Consider the following 15,442-nt stretch of genomic DNA (forward strand, 5'->3'; position numbering starts at 1 on the left):
TGAATGATTGTTAAACCCGATGTGTGTCTAGCTTTTACCTCCACTTGCTGCTACTGATGTTGGACCCCGCCTCTGTGAACCACCACAAAGAGAAGACGCACGTGGAGCAAGTCTGGTTGCAGGTTTGTCTCTTAAAACATGGATCCAATGTAGGCTTATTATTATTTTTTCTATTCTGAGTTTGCCAACAATTTCTTTTGCACATGTCAAAATGAACAATATTAACACTTTTTCTATAGCATCTAGATCAGTTTGGATTCACTGTAAAAGTCTTGGCAAAACAGAGAGTCTCTGCAGCCTTTCAATCTGATGGGGCTCCAAAGAAGACAGTTGGTGAGCCACTGGTCTAGTTATGTTCAGCAACCTGCCACTCATGTAAACTCTCCTTGTAGAAAGGGTTCTTTAAAAAAAATTATATTGTGCTTTGTTGCACAAGATGCAGTTATTATAAGAGGCACTTTTCTGAGTTCGAGGCAACAAAAGTGACAGCGACACAAAATTGTGTTTTAGCATTTAGTTGACAAATATACCTAATACATGTTTGGTTTCCCCTCCCCATTTTGCAGCTCAGTACTTAAAATCTTAACAACTCAAAAACAATAATTGTTGCAGACCCAGGGTCTAGTATCGCCTGGAAGTGAGTGATGGCTTAGGAAGAATCTATCATTTCATCCATCTTCTATGCCATATTGTCCAACTTCGGGTTATAGCTGGTCCCTGTTTACAATGAGCAAAAGGCAGCAATCACACTGGACATGGCACCAGTCCATCACAAGACAAAACACAGAGAAGGATAATTCTGAAACACTAAGGGAGAAAAGGCCAAATGAATCAGCATCAGCTAATCGATACAGATTTAGGTTCCATGCGTTGATCCTCAGACTTCGAGTATTGCCTTCAGGCCTGTGCTCTACTACCTGCAGGACTATTTAATTCTGTTCCAATCTAATCAGCCAACATTAACACACTGAACTGGTGGCAGTGACCTTGATTAAACATTGACAGTGGATTATTTTCACTGGCATGATGTGCATATTTGCTCGCTGACTTTAGCAGTCAACCATTACCGAGTGCTTTTTAAGTCATCAAACTGCTGATCGTGCTGTCCTCTTGACATGTTTTGACATTGTCTCGCTGCAGAGGTCTGCAGCTCATGCTGGCTGCTAATTTCTGCTTCGATTCTTGTTGATGCAATGCCTCCTTTCAATTTCTGATTCCCTGCATAATGCTGACTGCCTGATATAAACTCCTCTTCTGCTGATATGTGCTGTTTATAGAGCTTTGCTGCACTCCTGCTTATTTTCCATCAGATTGTTTTGTGTTTCCAGAGGGGACCCTCTTAGTTTGCTGCTTACTCGCTCTGGTTTTTCTCAAGAGTCAGACTGTACACAGATATGTCAACAATACTGTGACCGCAGCTCATTAATGTAATTGCGTTCATGTAATATTGGAAACTCAGCATGGCTTTAGTCTGACAGGAGGTACGGAGCCATATTCCTCTGACATCTTCACACTAGCAATTATAGCTCTTCTTGTTTTTTTTGGTGGAGCTTTTATTATAGATTTCTGCAGCTTTCTCTTCACTTATTGTAAGTTGCATGCATGCTTTAAATAGTTAATGGACTTTTATTTGTGTTGCACTTTTTTCTGTTTCAGCCAATGCATTTTCAAACACACACATACACACACAAATGGTGATGGCTGCCATGCAAGGTGCTTGCACACTTGTTCGGAAGCGAGCCCCAGGAAACTTGGACATATGGTCAGGGTGGGATGGGCGATCTAACTGCCAACCTCATATTAGATGACCTGCTCTACCAACTGAGTCACATTCATCCCTGCTGCAGTTTTCTTATTATTACTGCTGGTAACTAACTACAACATAACCTTTACAAAGAGCAATTTACATTTGTGACATTTCTTATTTTCCTAATGTAGATTATGTGAAAGTTGCCCTCTTAGACTTTATACTCCTTTCTCTGGCTGTACTGACTTGCAGGGTAACAGCCCACACACTGATTCCACATAATAACCTGTGTCAGACTCTGTGTTTGATGTGGTTTTGGGAGTAGTGTGTTATCAGGCCTCCAAAAACTCTGCTGTTAAGAATGAGGTGCTTGCTTGAAGGGAATTATAAGGTCAGACCTTAAAAGGCCAATATCAACCTCCTATGTGTATAATGGAAATGTTCCATGTGTGATGGCTGACTGAAATATTGTTTGGCAGCCTGTAAAGACTTGGAGAAAGGTGCCAAGTCATCACGTGCAGGTTTAAATGTTTTTGCTGGACATCAAAAGTCAATCTTGTAGTCATTTTGTTGATATAAAGTGAGACTATGAATTCTTGGCACATCGGCACAGTCATATAAGGGATAACGTATTCAACTGTGAGCGGCATGTGTCAGCATTTTTCTCCTCCATCCTTGGAGCTGGAATAGTGTTGCATGGAGGTCCTGTTTGTAGAGGGAGGAAAACGAAGAACTTCCGCTTGTGTCGTCCTCAGACTGAGCTGAGGTGGGCAGACAAAGTTCAGGTTTTCTTGGAGCCCACACTGGTTTTGATGGCGTCTTCTCTGTTGAGGTCCCAGAAGAGCCTCTCTTGTGGTCACAGGCTTTCAGAGATTGGTGGCATTGAAATAGCTGTGTAATTACATTTGTATAAACCTCATGTGAACGATGTCTGCCTCAAAATAAGCCCCAACATATGTTTTACTACTCCCACAATTATTTGAATAGTCCCCCTTTCAACTGTACTGCTCATCTATGTACCTAGAAGGCACCATATTCTAGCCACGGGATAAATATGCTGCCATGAAACAAAAGAGCAGTACAATTTAAGTGAACATCAACATACCCAGTTTGGGAAAATCCATGAAGTTGAACTGCAGCGTGGGAAAGATCTCCTCAAAACCAAACATAGTAAAGACTGATATGTGGTTCTCTGATTACAGAAAACTATTTTTGGCTGCTGACGCCAAAAGTAATGTTCATGCTACGTACTTACTCCTGTGAATTATGAATAAAACATATTTCATTACCAGGCTAACGTCTTCGTTTTTAATTACAAGCACAGTAAATGTGTGATTTGAAGATGCACAACTGGATAGGTTTGGGGGTCTGACCTCTAAGCTTGGAAAGCCTTCACTTTTCAGCACTCAGTTTTCAGTATTCCCGACAGATCCATTGTGACTGTTTTAAATGCGATCACTGTTACAGTGCACTGCCCTGAGTTGTCATCATCTGAGACAGACGGCGCTGTTTTCATTGAAAGTGAGTCCAATATTCATACATTCGTACATTGTGATTGATTGGTGTGCTTGTAGTGAAAGCAGGACCTGTCATTGCTGAGATATTAAATCTTTTAAAGGTCAGTGAGAATTAAATGCTGACTTGTGTTTGCATCATTGAGAATAAGAAAATCCCCCATTTGTGCAGACATCAACTGGCATTTTGTTTGTTTGGTCCCATGCACTTCACCCCTTATCTCTGATTGCCAGGGTGCAGCATAGTTTTTTAAAAATAGCCTGTTCCCATGGCCGTTTCAGAAGCACAGGCTGTTTGATGAGCTCCAGATGTTGCCCAGATGTGCCCTATGTACAGCAGCGTTCAGCTCTGGGACACACCACCACCACCTCTACCACTATCACCTTTTAGAGCCAAAATCGCAACTAGGGAAATCTTATTCTGAGGACAATGTGGCCTAAATGTTGAATAGCTGCGTTGAATAGTTCTTTCTGTGAGCGTGTGCAAAGCATCTCTCATTAATTCTCAACCCACAGCTTCCACCTCTGTGAGTCACCGTGTGTTTGGCTTTCAGGGTGAGTCAGTTTTTCTCAGTGACACAAAATGCATTTTTCACTGAACTCCATAAATTACCACAAACTCAATACAATTCCTTGATTTTTAACCAAAAAAAAAAGATTCATAAAGGCACTATCCATTATTACAGAAGAAATCTGCTTAAATTTTGAAAACGATTGCAGCTCCGAATGAGCTCTCTGATTCTCTTTTGTTCCGTAATGTGAGGTTACTCTCCCCATCTCATCTATCCAGCATTCCACTGAAAAGTAGTTTGCTGTTCTTAATGTGATAGAACGTACGTACAGTGCCACCCAGTGGATTAATACAACATTACATTTCCCTTCATAAATGCACCTGCCCACGTATATTTACAGCAGTGTTTCACCTATTAACATTCACATATAGATGCCCCTCAAGGATTTTCTTTTTTAAAGATCTCTGCAAAAACATGATATTTCCTCCTATGTACAGCTGCATATATTACAGATTTCACTGAGGCACTGAAAGTAGCCTACGGAAAAAACAAAACAACAACAGTAAAAGTAGCAAAGGTTACAGTTGAACCAGAACTATGTAAATCAAGAATTTTCCACCAACCATAGCCCAGTCAGGAGCACTACTTGTAATCTCCAGCATTCAAATATATAATGAATGAGCAGCTTTCTATTTCAAAGTCTTCTGAATAAGTTCTGCAGATCTACTGCAGGATCAACTTGTTGTCAATTATTACACCACCCGACTGTCACTCGGTGTCAGAAAAAGGTTAATCTTGCAGTCCGAGGGCATGTCAGTGCAGTGTCCAGCAACCTGCTCAGTCAGTCGCTGTTTGTTGGCATTAAAGCTTCATCCTCAAACTCCGCACTTCATCCTGCATGGACAAGAAATATATCAGTTTATTTAAATGTTATGGATAGTCATGCTCTGTCTGAGCATTACTTCCACTTTTTTTGTGTCTGTGGTAAATCTACAGCAGACCATGAGTGTGAATTCTGCCAAAACGGCAAAATTGCAATCACGTCTCCCTGACCTGCAGTGCCAGTCGTTTGCTTCTTTCTTCCTGCAGTTCTTCTTTCACTTCCTGCATGTCTCGTCTGATCAAAAGAGACACAAACAAAAAAAGGAGGTTGCAGACGTGAGTACGTCTTAAATAGGTCAACCAAGCTGCGCTTTGCCCGTCAAGCTGAATGAATGAGCGGAAGAAGAAATAGATGTTATATTGCACATGTATAAGAAGGCGATTGTTGACTTGCCTTACAATTATTGTTAGTGCCATTTCTAAGACATTACTGGTCAATCTGTCCAGTGTGTTTTAAAATAGCTGTGACTAAGATTCCCACTTGGATTCTGAAGTGTTTACTTATTAGCATGCACTCCAATGCAGGTCAATAAGCTTCTTGCAGTAGATGTATTGACTTGTTGTCGGAAGAAGGAAAAGCACAAAGATTGATGACATTTTATGGGAACTTACATTCAAATCGCATGTTGGATTGGCACAACTAGGTCAAAATGTTCAATCACCAGAAACTAGGTTTTATAGCTCAGCATCGCGTGGCTAATGTGCACAAACCTATACTGCTGGGTTTTTTCCAAAGCAGTTCAAATAGATGCAAATCATGTTAACACTGGCATGTCCAATGTTTTTACATCATTATTTTCTGTTAATTTGAATAATTTCTTTGAATGTGCTACAATATCTTCAAACAACATCAGGATAAACTCAGAGAAGGAGAATCCTTAAGCAGCATTGGTTCAAACATGCCTGAATTGCAGACGAGTAGTACTCACTCATGTCGTGTCTGAAACAGCTCCAGAGCCATCGTCAGCTCTCTGAGCTCAGCCTGCAGGCTTTCCACAGTAGGCTCATCTTTATGGGTCACAGTTTTGCTATCCACGGCTCCTTTGGGTGGCACTGGTCGGGTTGGAGGAGGCATCTTGGATTGAGGGTCGGGCTTTGCAGGAGACGGCAGGAGATTGTCTGTAACCTACAGCAGTTCATGTGCCGCTGGTTAGGATTGTATGGATCTTATTCTGAACTGGTTACTCATTCAAATGCATTGCAGAATATTTTTTTCCAACTATAAAATGAACAAACACGTTCTAGTTATCACAAACCTTTTGCAAACCAGACAGTCTGTCTGTCTGGAGCTTTTTGGATGATTGCTCTGGTTCTGTCTGGTCTGAGGCATCCTGTAGCAACAAAACGGTGTCAGTGATGCAGCGTACAAATATGTAGCATGTAATCACAGTTTACAACATGTCTTAAGAGCTGACTTGGAAGAAAATGCCATCTTAACAGAAACCTTAAATTTCACACGCAGGGAATTAATTACTTTATGGTAACCCAGCGATCAGACCTGTGGATGTGAGGAGTAGTTCTTAAATGCCAGGGCATGTCTGTAATTGAAGAATGTCTTCAGCGTGAAGAATAGACACCATCTCTAAATCTCATATAGTAGTTTCTCAGATTTTGTTTTCTAATCCAGAATAAAAATTTATGTTTGTTGCTTAATGAAAAGAAGTGTACCTAAAGTGTAACTCATCCATCCAGTAGCTTATCATACAACAGAAAGCGTCTTAGCTTGACAGGTGTGTCGGAGGTAAAGTTGGGAGTCGCCACACTGGTGCAGTAATTTCCACAGTTACAAAGGTCATGTGAAGCAATGGAGGTAGGACATGAAAGCCGTCATAAAAAGCGATAAGCATTGTAAATACGAGTCATTATTGTGGATGTACCGGTGCTGATGCAGCCAGAGCTGTCGGTGGTCTTCTCTGTGGCGGTTTGGCTCTGTTTGCCGTCGGATGACTCAGCTTCTCCGTCTGTACGTCCACTCCATCGAACTGGTCGCCCTCCTTTTGCTCGGGTTGTTTCGTCGAGAGGGGAGTCACGTCATCGTTGGTTCGGCTAAACAAGAAAAACGAAATTGGTGCAACCTGTGGCTTTTGCATTCTCAGAGGGAAAAAGAAATGGATTGTGGTTTCTGGTCTTCTAAAGTTTTAAGGTGTCTCTCTCTTTGTGTCTTCTTTGTTTCTTTGAACCTGTTTTGTTTTCAGTGTGCATGGAATTAATGTTGGATCCTCCAAGTCAAGTGTCAACTTTGAGGGTTTTGGTTTAGTTTAGTTTTTTAAAATAATAAGACTGGATAGAAAAGTCTGTAGGAATAAGCTCATGTAAATAATGCGTGGGATTTACAGGGAACCTCAAGAAATGTCCTGTCCAGACTTATTTGCTTTGGAAATCATTTCAAAAAGCTTGTTCTTCTATTAGCGGCCTGAACAAGACGGGGTCGGGTTTTTTTTTTCTTAGTCGTGTGTGTGCTCTCAGGAAACAGGAAATGGGCTGCTCTCATGTGTTTGGGCCCGATCTGACTCATCCCGGTTTCCACTAAATGTCAGACGTCCCAGCATTCTTCTTTAAGGGCACCATGGCAGCCGGTGGCGGCAACCGAAACCTTTATGATCAGAAAAGGTCCGGCTCCTGCTGCCAGACGAAGGAGGGTAAAGTGTTCCTGACATTTTGTCAAGGCCTTTTGCTTTAAAAAGCTACAAATGAATAACTATTCATGTGTCTGCGTTGGGAGGGTGGGAAGTATTTCTTTCTTCAGGGTTTGTGCATGGGGGAGACACTTTTGGGAACACTCACTTTGGTAACCCCTTGATTGGTTTGTCTTTGATGGGAGGCGGACTGGGCTTGTTGAATGATGGCAGCTTGACTTTGGTTGGAGGATTGCTTCTCAAGTCCTTTTGCTCTGGTTTATCGTCTGAAAGAAAAGTCAACAAATTACTCCAATTTGTTCAGTTTGAGCTTGCAGAAGCCCAGAAAATGAATATAAAAAAAACCCCAAACCCACCACCATTTGTACTTTTTGTCTTTGCCGGGCCACTTTTGTCCATTGCTGACGCCTCGTTTTTCCCTGGAAATAGAAATAAAACAGTCAGTCATATATCGACTACATACCAAAAACCAGTTCGGAAGCACTTTGACATCCTCAGAAAAATATGACATCCTCAGAAAAATATCAATCTCCATCCATCAGTCACCTCGAGAAGTTGTCCGATAAGCAATAACGTAAGAGGTCTTCTTAAACGGCTAGGTATTTCCCAAGTTGTGCAGAGCAAGATGAACAGATATGCAGCCTCCTGTTGCTATAAGAGAGTCTGCATGCTCAGCATATCTGCACCCGCTTGATAAATGTTAGGTTTCACACAGTCTGCAGGTATAGCGGAGCTCGTGGTGTGCATTATTCATCCAGATCATGGTGGCATCACCATTCAGGCTATGATATGTTGTTTTTTTCCCCCCTAAATCTTATTTAAATATAAGGTTTACAGAAAGTGTAGAGGTTTGTTAATGGTTAATCACTAATTTGAATTTTTTGGGGAATGGAAAGCGTGTAGTTTGGTGTGCAATTTGTTGTTCAGTTGCATTGTAATGATGCTCAGATCAGTGCTGAGGGTCAGGTCACAGCTGTATCCAATAGCACTGTAGTTACTTTGCCCAAGGGTCTCAACAAGTTCATCAGGGACAGACATGCTGGCTCAGCTCACAGACAGAAAACAGCTACACTTTGCCTCGTCGAGATCAGATTACAAATGTAAATACAAATTTAAATAAGCAAGCTTTGTGAAGCAGTGAATCCTGTTCATAAACCAAGTTACAAACCTGATAAATGAATACCGCAGTTCTGAGAAGTGAACTTGCACAGTAGAATTCACTCAGTCACTCAGCTATGAGATGAGTACCGACGAGAATGAAAACACAGGAAGCCTACCTTGGACGTTCAAAGCATTGTGCAACATTCCCTCTCAAGAAAAGCATCCACAGACCAGTAGTAGCACGAGAGCGGTTTCTTCTGTTGGTTGTGAAAATCTCTGTGACAGAGCTCTCCTCCGCACCCCCCCCACCCCCCCCACCCCTGTTTCCTCCAAGACTCCTGAACTGAGTCACATGACCAGTTCAACCATCCCCCCATCTCTCTGTAGTTGGAGACTTCCTGTGAAATTCTTTTGAGTGATAGTGTGCGGAAATGCTACAAACTCTGGGTGAAGTGGTGGCAGTTCAAATCGTGCGAATAATCTGAGATTTAGATCCTCTTGGTGACACCTTTGACTTATGCACGTCGCTGTTCTCGCCTACTTGCTTTAACAAAGCATTGGCAGGGATGCACACAAACATGAAAGGTTGCAGTTTCTTGCATAGGTTGAGCTCAAAGTTAGGTCACATCCTGTGCGAATCAGTTTCAACATCTTGTTTCAAAGGATGCTACTTTGCATTTATTCAATTTACTTAACAGAAGAGATCTTCTGCAATTGCTATTTGAATAAACAACTTACAATAGCAAATGAGAAAAATGTAACTTGTACATTGAAATGAAAGAAACTAATAAAAAGCTGGTCAAACAGTATAATGGGATCTATTGTATTGTAAGGTGTCAGACACCACGGATGCCATTTTTGTTCAGTAATAAAAATGTTTAGTTGATTGCACTATATACATTTTCTTGATTGCTCAATGTCTAAATATGAACAGTAAAGTATTTAAAGCTTTAAATAGAAGGTCCAATGTATGTTAAAAAAAAATGCATGATGGTTGCTCATGAAGTAAAGGGCTGCAATTGGTCCATGGATTGTAGTTTTCTCTTAATTTTATTTTTAGATTACTAGTTTGGTCAAAAATTGGAACATGATTTGTGCCTTTTTATGTAAACTTTCTTTATAAGATTTCACAAGGGAAGTAAATTGCAACCCTTTAAAATGAGATGCGTTATTATACATACAGCATTTTACTAATGTTTTACTCGTAGCAGCATTTAGAAGCTACAAATATCTGAATTATTGGCGAATCTTGTCTCTGATTGGATGACTACTGGATAAGTCCCAGGGGCCACTGATGATTCTGTATGGACACAAACCTCCATTTCTCTGTTTTCTAGTAGCTGCCAAAGTTTCTAGATTTCATAAGCGGTCTCTGAGTAAGAGGAAGTAATGCCAGATCCTATTGGCAGCATCAGGATAGGAGTGGAAGGATTAATGCGTTTCATGTTGAAATATTTGGAGATTTTTCGAAGATTGTAAATAATCATCTTGTTAATCATTGTGCGTGCAAAACCATGAAGTTTAGTCCTTATTTGCTGTAATCTGTACTTGATTGTCTCTTTAAATCTTTCAGCACAGTATTGCCTTCAATCTGTTGATTTAAAATTGTAGATAGCAGAGAAAAAGTTTGGGTTTGAGATTTGAAGTGGGTTCAATTGTGCATAGGAAGGCGCGTGGTGGTTTTATTTTATATGACACGTTTCCCATTTCTCCATTTGCTAAAACAACAGACCATCACAGCCCAAACTGTCAGCTCCCTGCCAGGCTAAACACCCCTGCAGCCAGAGAGCCTGACTCACAGCAGAACCTTGGTAATGTGGAGCTCAGCTCCTCGCTGCAGAATCAAACAGTAAACGCTCCTGTGCAGCTGTGTTTGATCAGTGCAAAACACATGAACACGCTGTTGCTTACCTGTGATTTTCTTTAGGATGTTTCGCGCGGGCGGCTGGCTTGTAGTCCCGGACTTGAGGGAGAAGAAATGGAAAAACAGGTTGGCTGATGCGTGTCCATGTGCATTAAAAACAACTTTATTCTGCACACTGTTTCCACAGAGGGAAATTTCAATGACTAATTCCAAAATGGTGGAGGTTTAAAGAAAAGCCTGAGTCACTGAGTGCTGGCTGTGGACTTGCAAAAGTCACACAAACATCTATCTGCTCAAAAGAAACAGACATTTTGGACTTTCAGATCATTTAATAAAAAAGCAAATTCTGTTGATTACCACGAAGCACGCCCATGGTTTCATAGTCGCACAACACAATGTGGGAAATCCTCTTCAATACATGCGGGATCCAGTCAAGTAGAATTGTATTTCCACTTACTTCCAGATTGTCCTTTGGTGGTAACAGCATGACAAAGTTATCAGGAAAGAAGCCACAACGCCCATCCAGCTGTCCCTCCCACCAGCCTTCATCGTCTGTTTCCTTCGGATGAAGATTAAAGAGTCACATTAGAAGCTCAAACGTGGCTCCAAGTCCACTGGGAGGTGAAATCTCTAAACAAAAGGTCGACAGAAGGTCGAGCAAAACATGGCTCTGCTGTCCTCGTTTAATCTCAGGATCAAGAATCTCAGAATGTATTTATTTTTTTCTCATTCATCTTGTACGTGTGGATAGCTGACACGACTGTGTTGTCACAGTGTCGTCTTGCACTCGGAGCCATATGATTTTTCTGACGAGCTCCACAAACCGGTTTGTCCGGATGAGCGATAGGAGACACCTGTGCGTACTTCATGGGAGAACAACAGGCACTCAGAGGAGCTGATGTGTCTGTCAACACTCATGACATCATGGTAAAAACATCTTAAATGTGCTCGAACCTTTCTTAGGACTGTAACGACATCTCCTTTCTTCATCTCCAGCTCATCCTCCGCCTGGGCGGCGTAGTTGAACATGACTTGGCAGCACTCCACTGAGAGGACATGGTCAAAGAAAAGAGATTGTCATCATCCATATAAAAACTAGCGTCATAGCAAGAGGAAGTTTCATAAATATGAGTAACACACCTTGTGCTCCGCTTTCATAACACAATCTCAAAGAGTAACTGGAAAGAGGCTGTGACTGACTGGAGATAAAAGTCATTAAACTTCCCTGAAGGATCACTTTGATGCAATCCTTGGCGCAAAGAACAATCAGGAGTTTAGCGGAAGCATTTATTTTAACCGCTCCCCAAAACCACACAGGTTAAATGACACGAATAGCCACTATTCACACGGTGACAACATTTGAGGATATAAATAGAGCTGTGTTTTTCTCAGGGATGCTGGTCACAAGCAGTAAACTGTTGACTTATATAACTTAATATGTCTTCATTATAAATCATATCTTTTGTATGTTTTCTTTGGGATCTGTTGTTTTTAAAACCTTAAAACCTAACCTACTAGCAGTATTTTAGACAGAAAAAAACAAAATGGCAGTCTTAACCTCAGTCATTATACAACATTTGAAAAAATGTAGAATGATATTATTAAATTGCAGCATATTAACTTGGACATGATCTAAACCAGCAGTGGACATTCGTTCACATCTCCCAATTAAAAAAAAAAAAGCAGATTTGAAGCCATTTGTGGTAAACTGCACCAATCAAGCTCTTGTTTCTTGCTGTATTTTTTGTCTAACCACACACAGCTTTACTTTTAATTTCAGTAATTGTTTAGTGTCTTGTTAAATTTCTCACTTTTTTTCTTCACCATAACAACATGATTGTCCTCATTGTCAGTCAACAGAATGCAGATGACTAAAAGTTTCTACACAGAAAAACAAAGTGGGGGGAAAAAAGGGAATGCGCTTGTATTTCTAGACTAATTTGCATTTGATTCCTCGATCTGACTTCAGCAGAGTTTGAGTCAACTGCATGTTTGTTGTTTATTATAGAAGAATCGGAATGTCGTCAGTCATTTTTAAGACCGGATTAACGAGGACTGATCTTTTGCGATGAGTCTGGCAAAGGAGAGAAAATATTGCGTAACATTTGAGTGTCAGATTGGGAAATTCCCTTAATCGCATCACACCAACATGTGAACTGTGCATCTGATGAATGAAAAACCTCAGGTAGTCCCTGATGTGTCCTTATACGCATGTGAACTTACATTTTTTTCCTTTGTTCCTCACGCTTGCTTTCTGAGCTCCCTGCATGAGGAAAAAAACACATGAATTATTATCAGGATAATGACCCAAGTTTGAAGAAGTCTAATTTTGTGTAACATACATTCTTGGTGAACATGGCTTCACTGAGCTTGGGTCTTGTCTTGCCCTCACCATACTTTACCTCTGTTGTAATGAAAAGTAAAGTATTTGTAATGATTTCAATAGGAACCAAATTCATGAAATAAGATTGTACCACACACCTTTTGGGGAAACAAAAATTTCCTTGACAAAATTTGACGGAAACGCTCCCACTTTGCTGTTTTTCACTCCCATCCACCATCCATCTTCAATCTATCAGGACAGTGTGTAAAGAAACGGGTCATTCATTTTATAGTCGCACAAACACTTTCAACAGGATCATTTCATTTATGACAAAAGTGATGGAGAGATGTTTCCAGCAAACTGGAGTGGGAAAATAAAGGCAATCAGATAAGAAAAAGGTAAATTTTTCTTTTTTGTGTCGTAGATGTAATGCAAGGAAAATAATTTGAGAATCTCACTAAATGAAATTCTGGCATTCCACAAGTATTCATACTTAATGTTCGGCACATGGTGTGCAGCATGAGCTTCCAGTTGATTGACTTTCACTTTCAATGCTTTAAGAGTTGGAAGCGATGCTTCACTTCTTTACATAAGACTTAAGGTATTAATTGAACATGTCTTGTATAATCTGCCAGCGAAGTAGCTTAATTCACTAGCTATTGGGAATATTTTAACTCTTTCTTGCTGTTAACATAACTTGGCACTATGGAGGGATATGTAGACCAGGGAGGGTATGGAGTGATTCCCACCCATCCATCCCAGCAAATCAAACCCATTTAGGCAAATATAAACACAATGAATCGCTGAGTTGAAACTATATTAAGGCTCCTACAGATCTTTTATAAGCGTATTGCCTGTAACATGGATTTCATAAACTTGCACCACAGTAAGCTTGACTGCACAATGTCAAGTAGCTACAAGATTATTTTCAAAGCCGTTCGCCGGCTCCAGCTTCCTGAAGGAAAAACTGAATCACTGTTGTTATCAAGGCAATGTGATAAGAGCAAAAAGAAAGTCACCTCTTTGATGACCTCAATAGTTTCTCCAGGAACCAACTCAAGCTCGTCTTCATTCATGGGCTTGTAGGCGTACGTAACCTCACATTTCCTCGTTTGCTTTATCTTCTTGCCTGGAATGATAAACACTGGTCACCAACCGAACGTTGGGATAGACAAACATTACAATACATGTTTTAAATCATAAATGTCAAAGCTGCTTTTCATTTATTTTTACAAGAGTGCATTCGAACATTGATGCAATGGAGTTATATATTGGTGTAATGCATAGAATATCTTTTTTTAGTGGCCATTTTTTTCTGATAATTTCTTAGTAAAGTTATAGAATGTGTGGCAAATTTTTAAAGCAGGATTTACAATATTTTATATATATATATATATATATATATATATATATATACTTGCCAGATATTATGGCATTAATACAGATTGAATAGAAATTTGTAGTTTACATTTATATTGAAAAAGATATTCCTCAATCCATTGTTTGTGTTGAGTTTCCTTCTTGTTAAGCTGATAACGGTGAAGAATATAAATCAATGGGAATATCTGAAGCTGAGCATTGTACTTGTTCTGATGCTTCGTGGTTCCCTTTGGCTGTCGCCTCTCAGATTGGCAGGAATCTCCTGAAGTAAACAAACAAAATAAGCCAGCATGAGCGAGATAAAACATGAACAAGCACAAGCAGTAACATTCCTGTCAGCTCCACAAACTTTAGCAAACCTTGACAAAATTAGCAGGGAAGAGGCCTCTTTTTCCTCTCAGTTCCCCACATAGCCAGTCCTCTTCGGCACTCTTGCTGACATTTTTGATCACATCCCCCATGCTGACTCTCAGCTCGTCACCCATGGAGCCCTCGAAGTCGACCAACACCAGCACCTCTGCAGAAGAGCCGCAAATAGGGCAGAAAATCACATTCTTTGCAGTCTAGCGTGTCGGTGCACATACGATCTGTCAGGATATTTCAAAATCAAGGCGAGCCAAGGACATGTACTCGGAGCAAACGTAGATTACAAATGAACTGTTGAGTGTTGTTCTAAATCTAATCAAATGTAAAATAAATCGTTTGTTTAATACTTTTGAACAGAATGAAGATGCATGATAGAACTGTTCATTCAACAACTTAGCCATGTTACCAAGGAGTTTCTGCTGATATATGGTCTCCATATCAACACAAATTAAAACGCGTACCTACATGTTACAGCAAACATAAATATGTTCCTTCAGGTTATGAAAGTTGCGCATTCATAATGCCGATCCAAAGGCGTGATCTGTATTTGCATAAAAATCTGAAATGCCCTAAATCAGCATTTCAATCAAAAACACCAAGCAGCTTAAGTTTTTCAAATCATAACATCCATAAAGTTTCAACCACAACATAGTAACAATATACATAAATCCCACGTATGTTAGTAAAAAATAATAATGCTGACTCACCCATGGTGTTTTTCATTTGTTCTCCCTCAGATTTGAATATGCAATTCTTCCACGACGCAGTGAACAAACACCCGAGAGGAACAAGAACTGAGTGAGTGCTCTTGAGTTCTCTATAAGTGTGTAAGATATGGCAACCGAGGCCCTTCTTCCTGCTTGTCAAACATTAACATTGAGCAACTTTTCCTGAGGCGAGTCATGGCAAGTCGAGAGCAAGAAGTAGGATGGGTCATACAGTAAGAGAGAGAGAGAGAGAGAGAGAGAGAGAGAGAGAAAAGGACACGGTCGAACAGGTAAGGCAGGTTACAGTTAAAGAGCGCTGCTCACAAGAAGTGTACCTTATGGGGCTTAACAGGCTCAATCAAAAATATTTAAACACAAAGGAAAGCATTTATAACCAACACAATCGCAGC

General features: G+C 40.4%; 1 protein-coding gene across 2 annotated transcripts; it reads right to left on the reverse strand.

Annotated features, from left to right (window-relative positions):
• Positions 1 to 270: 270 nt before the first annotated feature.
• sh3d21 (SH3 domain containing 21) lies at positions 271 to 15,179 on the reverse strand. Of its 2 annotated transcripts, none has more exons than XM_080501482.1 (17): positions 15,033 to 15,179; positions 14,319 to 14,476; positions 14,164 to 14,221; positions 13,599 to 13,708; positions 12,738 to 12,828; positions 12,599 to 12,660; positions 12,480 to 12,519; positions 11,211 to 11,302; positions 10,714 to 10,815; positions 10,304 to 10,355; positions 7,660 to 7,710; positions 7,440 to 7,557; positions 6,533 to 6,701; positions 5,912 to 5,986; positions 5,585 to 5,781; positions 4,827 to 4,890; positions 271 to 4,667 (listed from the first exon to the last, which is right to left on the reverse strand). In XM_080501482.1, the coding sequence occupies exons 1-17, from the start codon at positions 15,046 to 15,048 to the stop codon at positions 4,635 to 4,637; spliced, it is 1,488 nt and encodes a 495-aa protein (XP_080357608.1). In that variant the 5' UTR covers positions 15,049 to 15,179; the 3' UTR covers positions 271 to 4,634. The 2 variants fall into 2 exon arrangements, with proteins under 2 accessions (XP_080357608.1, XP_080357607.1); XM_080501481.1 differs by having other exon boundaries at positions 7,648 to 7,710.
• Positions 15,180 to 15,442: the final 263 nt, after the last annotated feature.

The sequence above is a fragment of the Blennius ocellaris genome (genome assembly GCF_963422515.1).
Source record: "Blennius ocellaris genome assembly, chromosome: 8".
Taxonomy (NCBI): domain Eukaryota; kingdom Metazoa; phylum Chordata; class Actinopteri; order Blenniiformes; family Blenniidae; genus Blennius; species Blennius ocellaris.

Coding starts and splice junctions, on each gene's coding strand:
- sh3d21 (XM_080501481.1), bottom strand. Junction 7,711..10,303: donor CATCCTAAAGAAAATCACAG/GTAAGCAACAGC, acceptor TTCTATTTCCAG/GGAAAAACGAGGCGTCAGCA. Junction 5,782..5,911: donor GACTGTCTGGTTTGCAAAAG/GTTTGTGATAAC, acceptor GAACTGCTGTAG/GTTACAGACAATCTCCTGCC.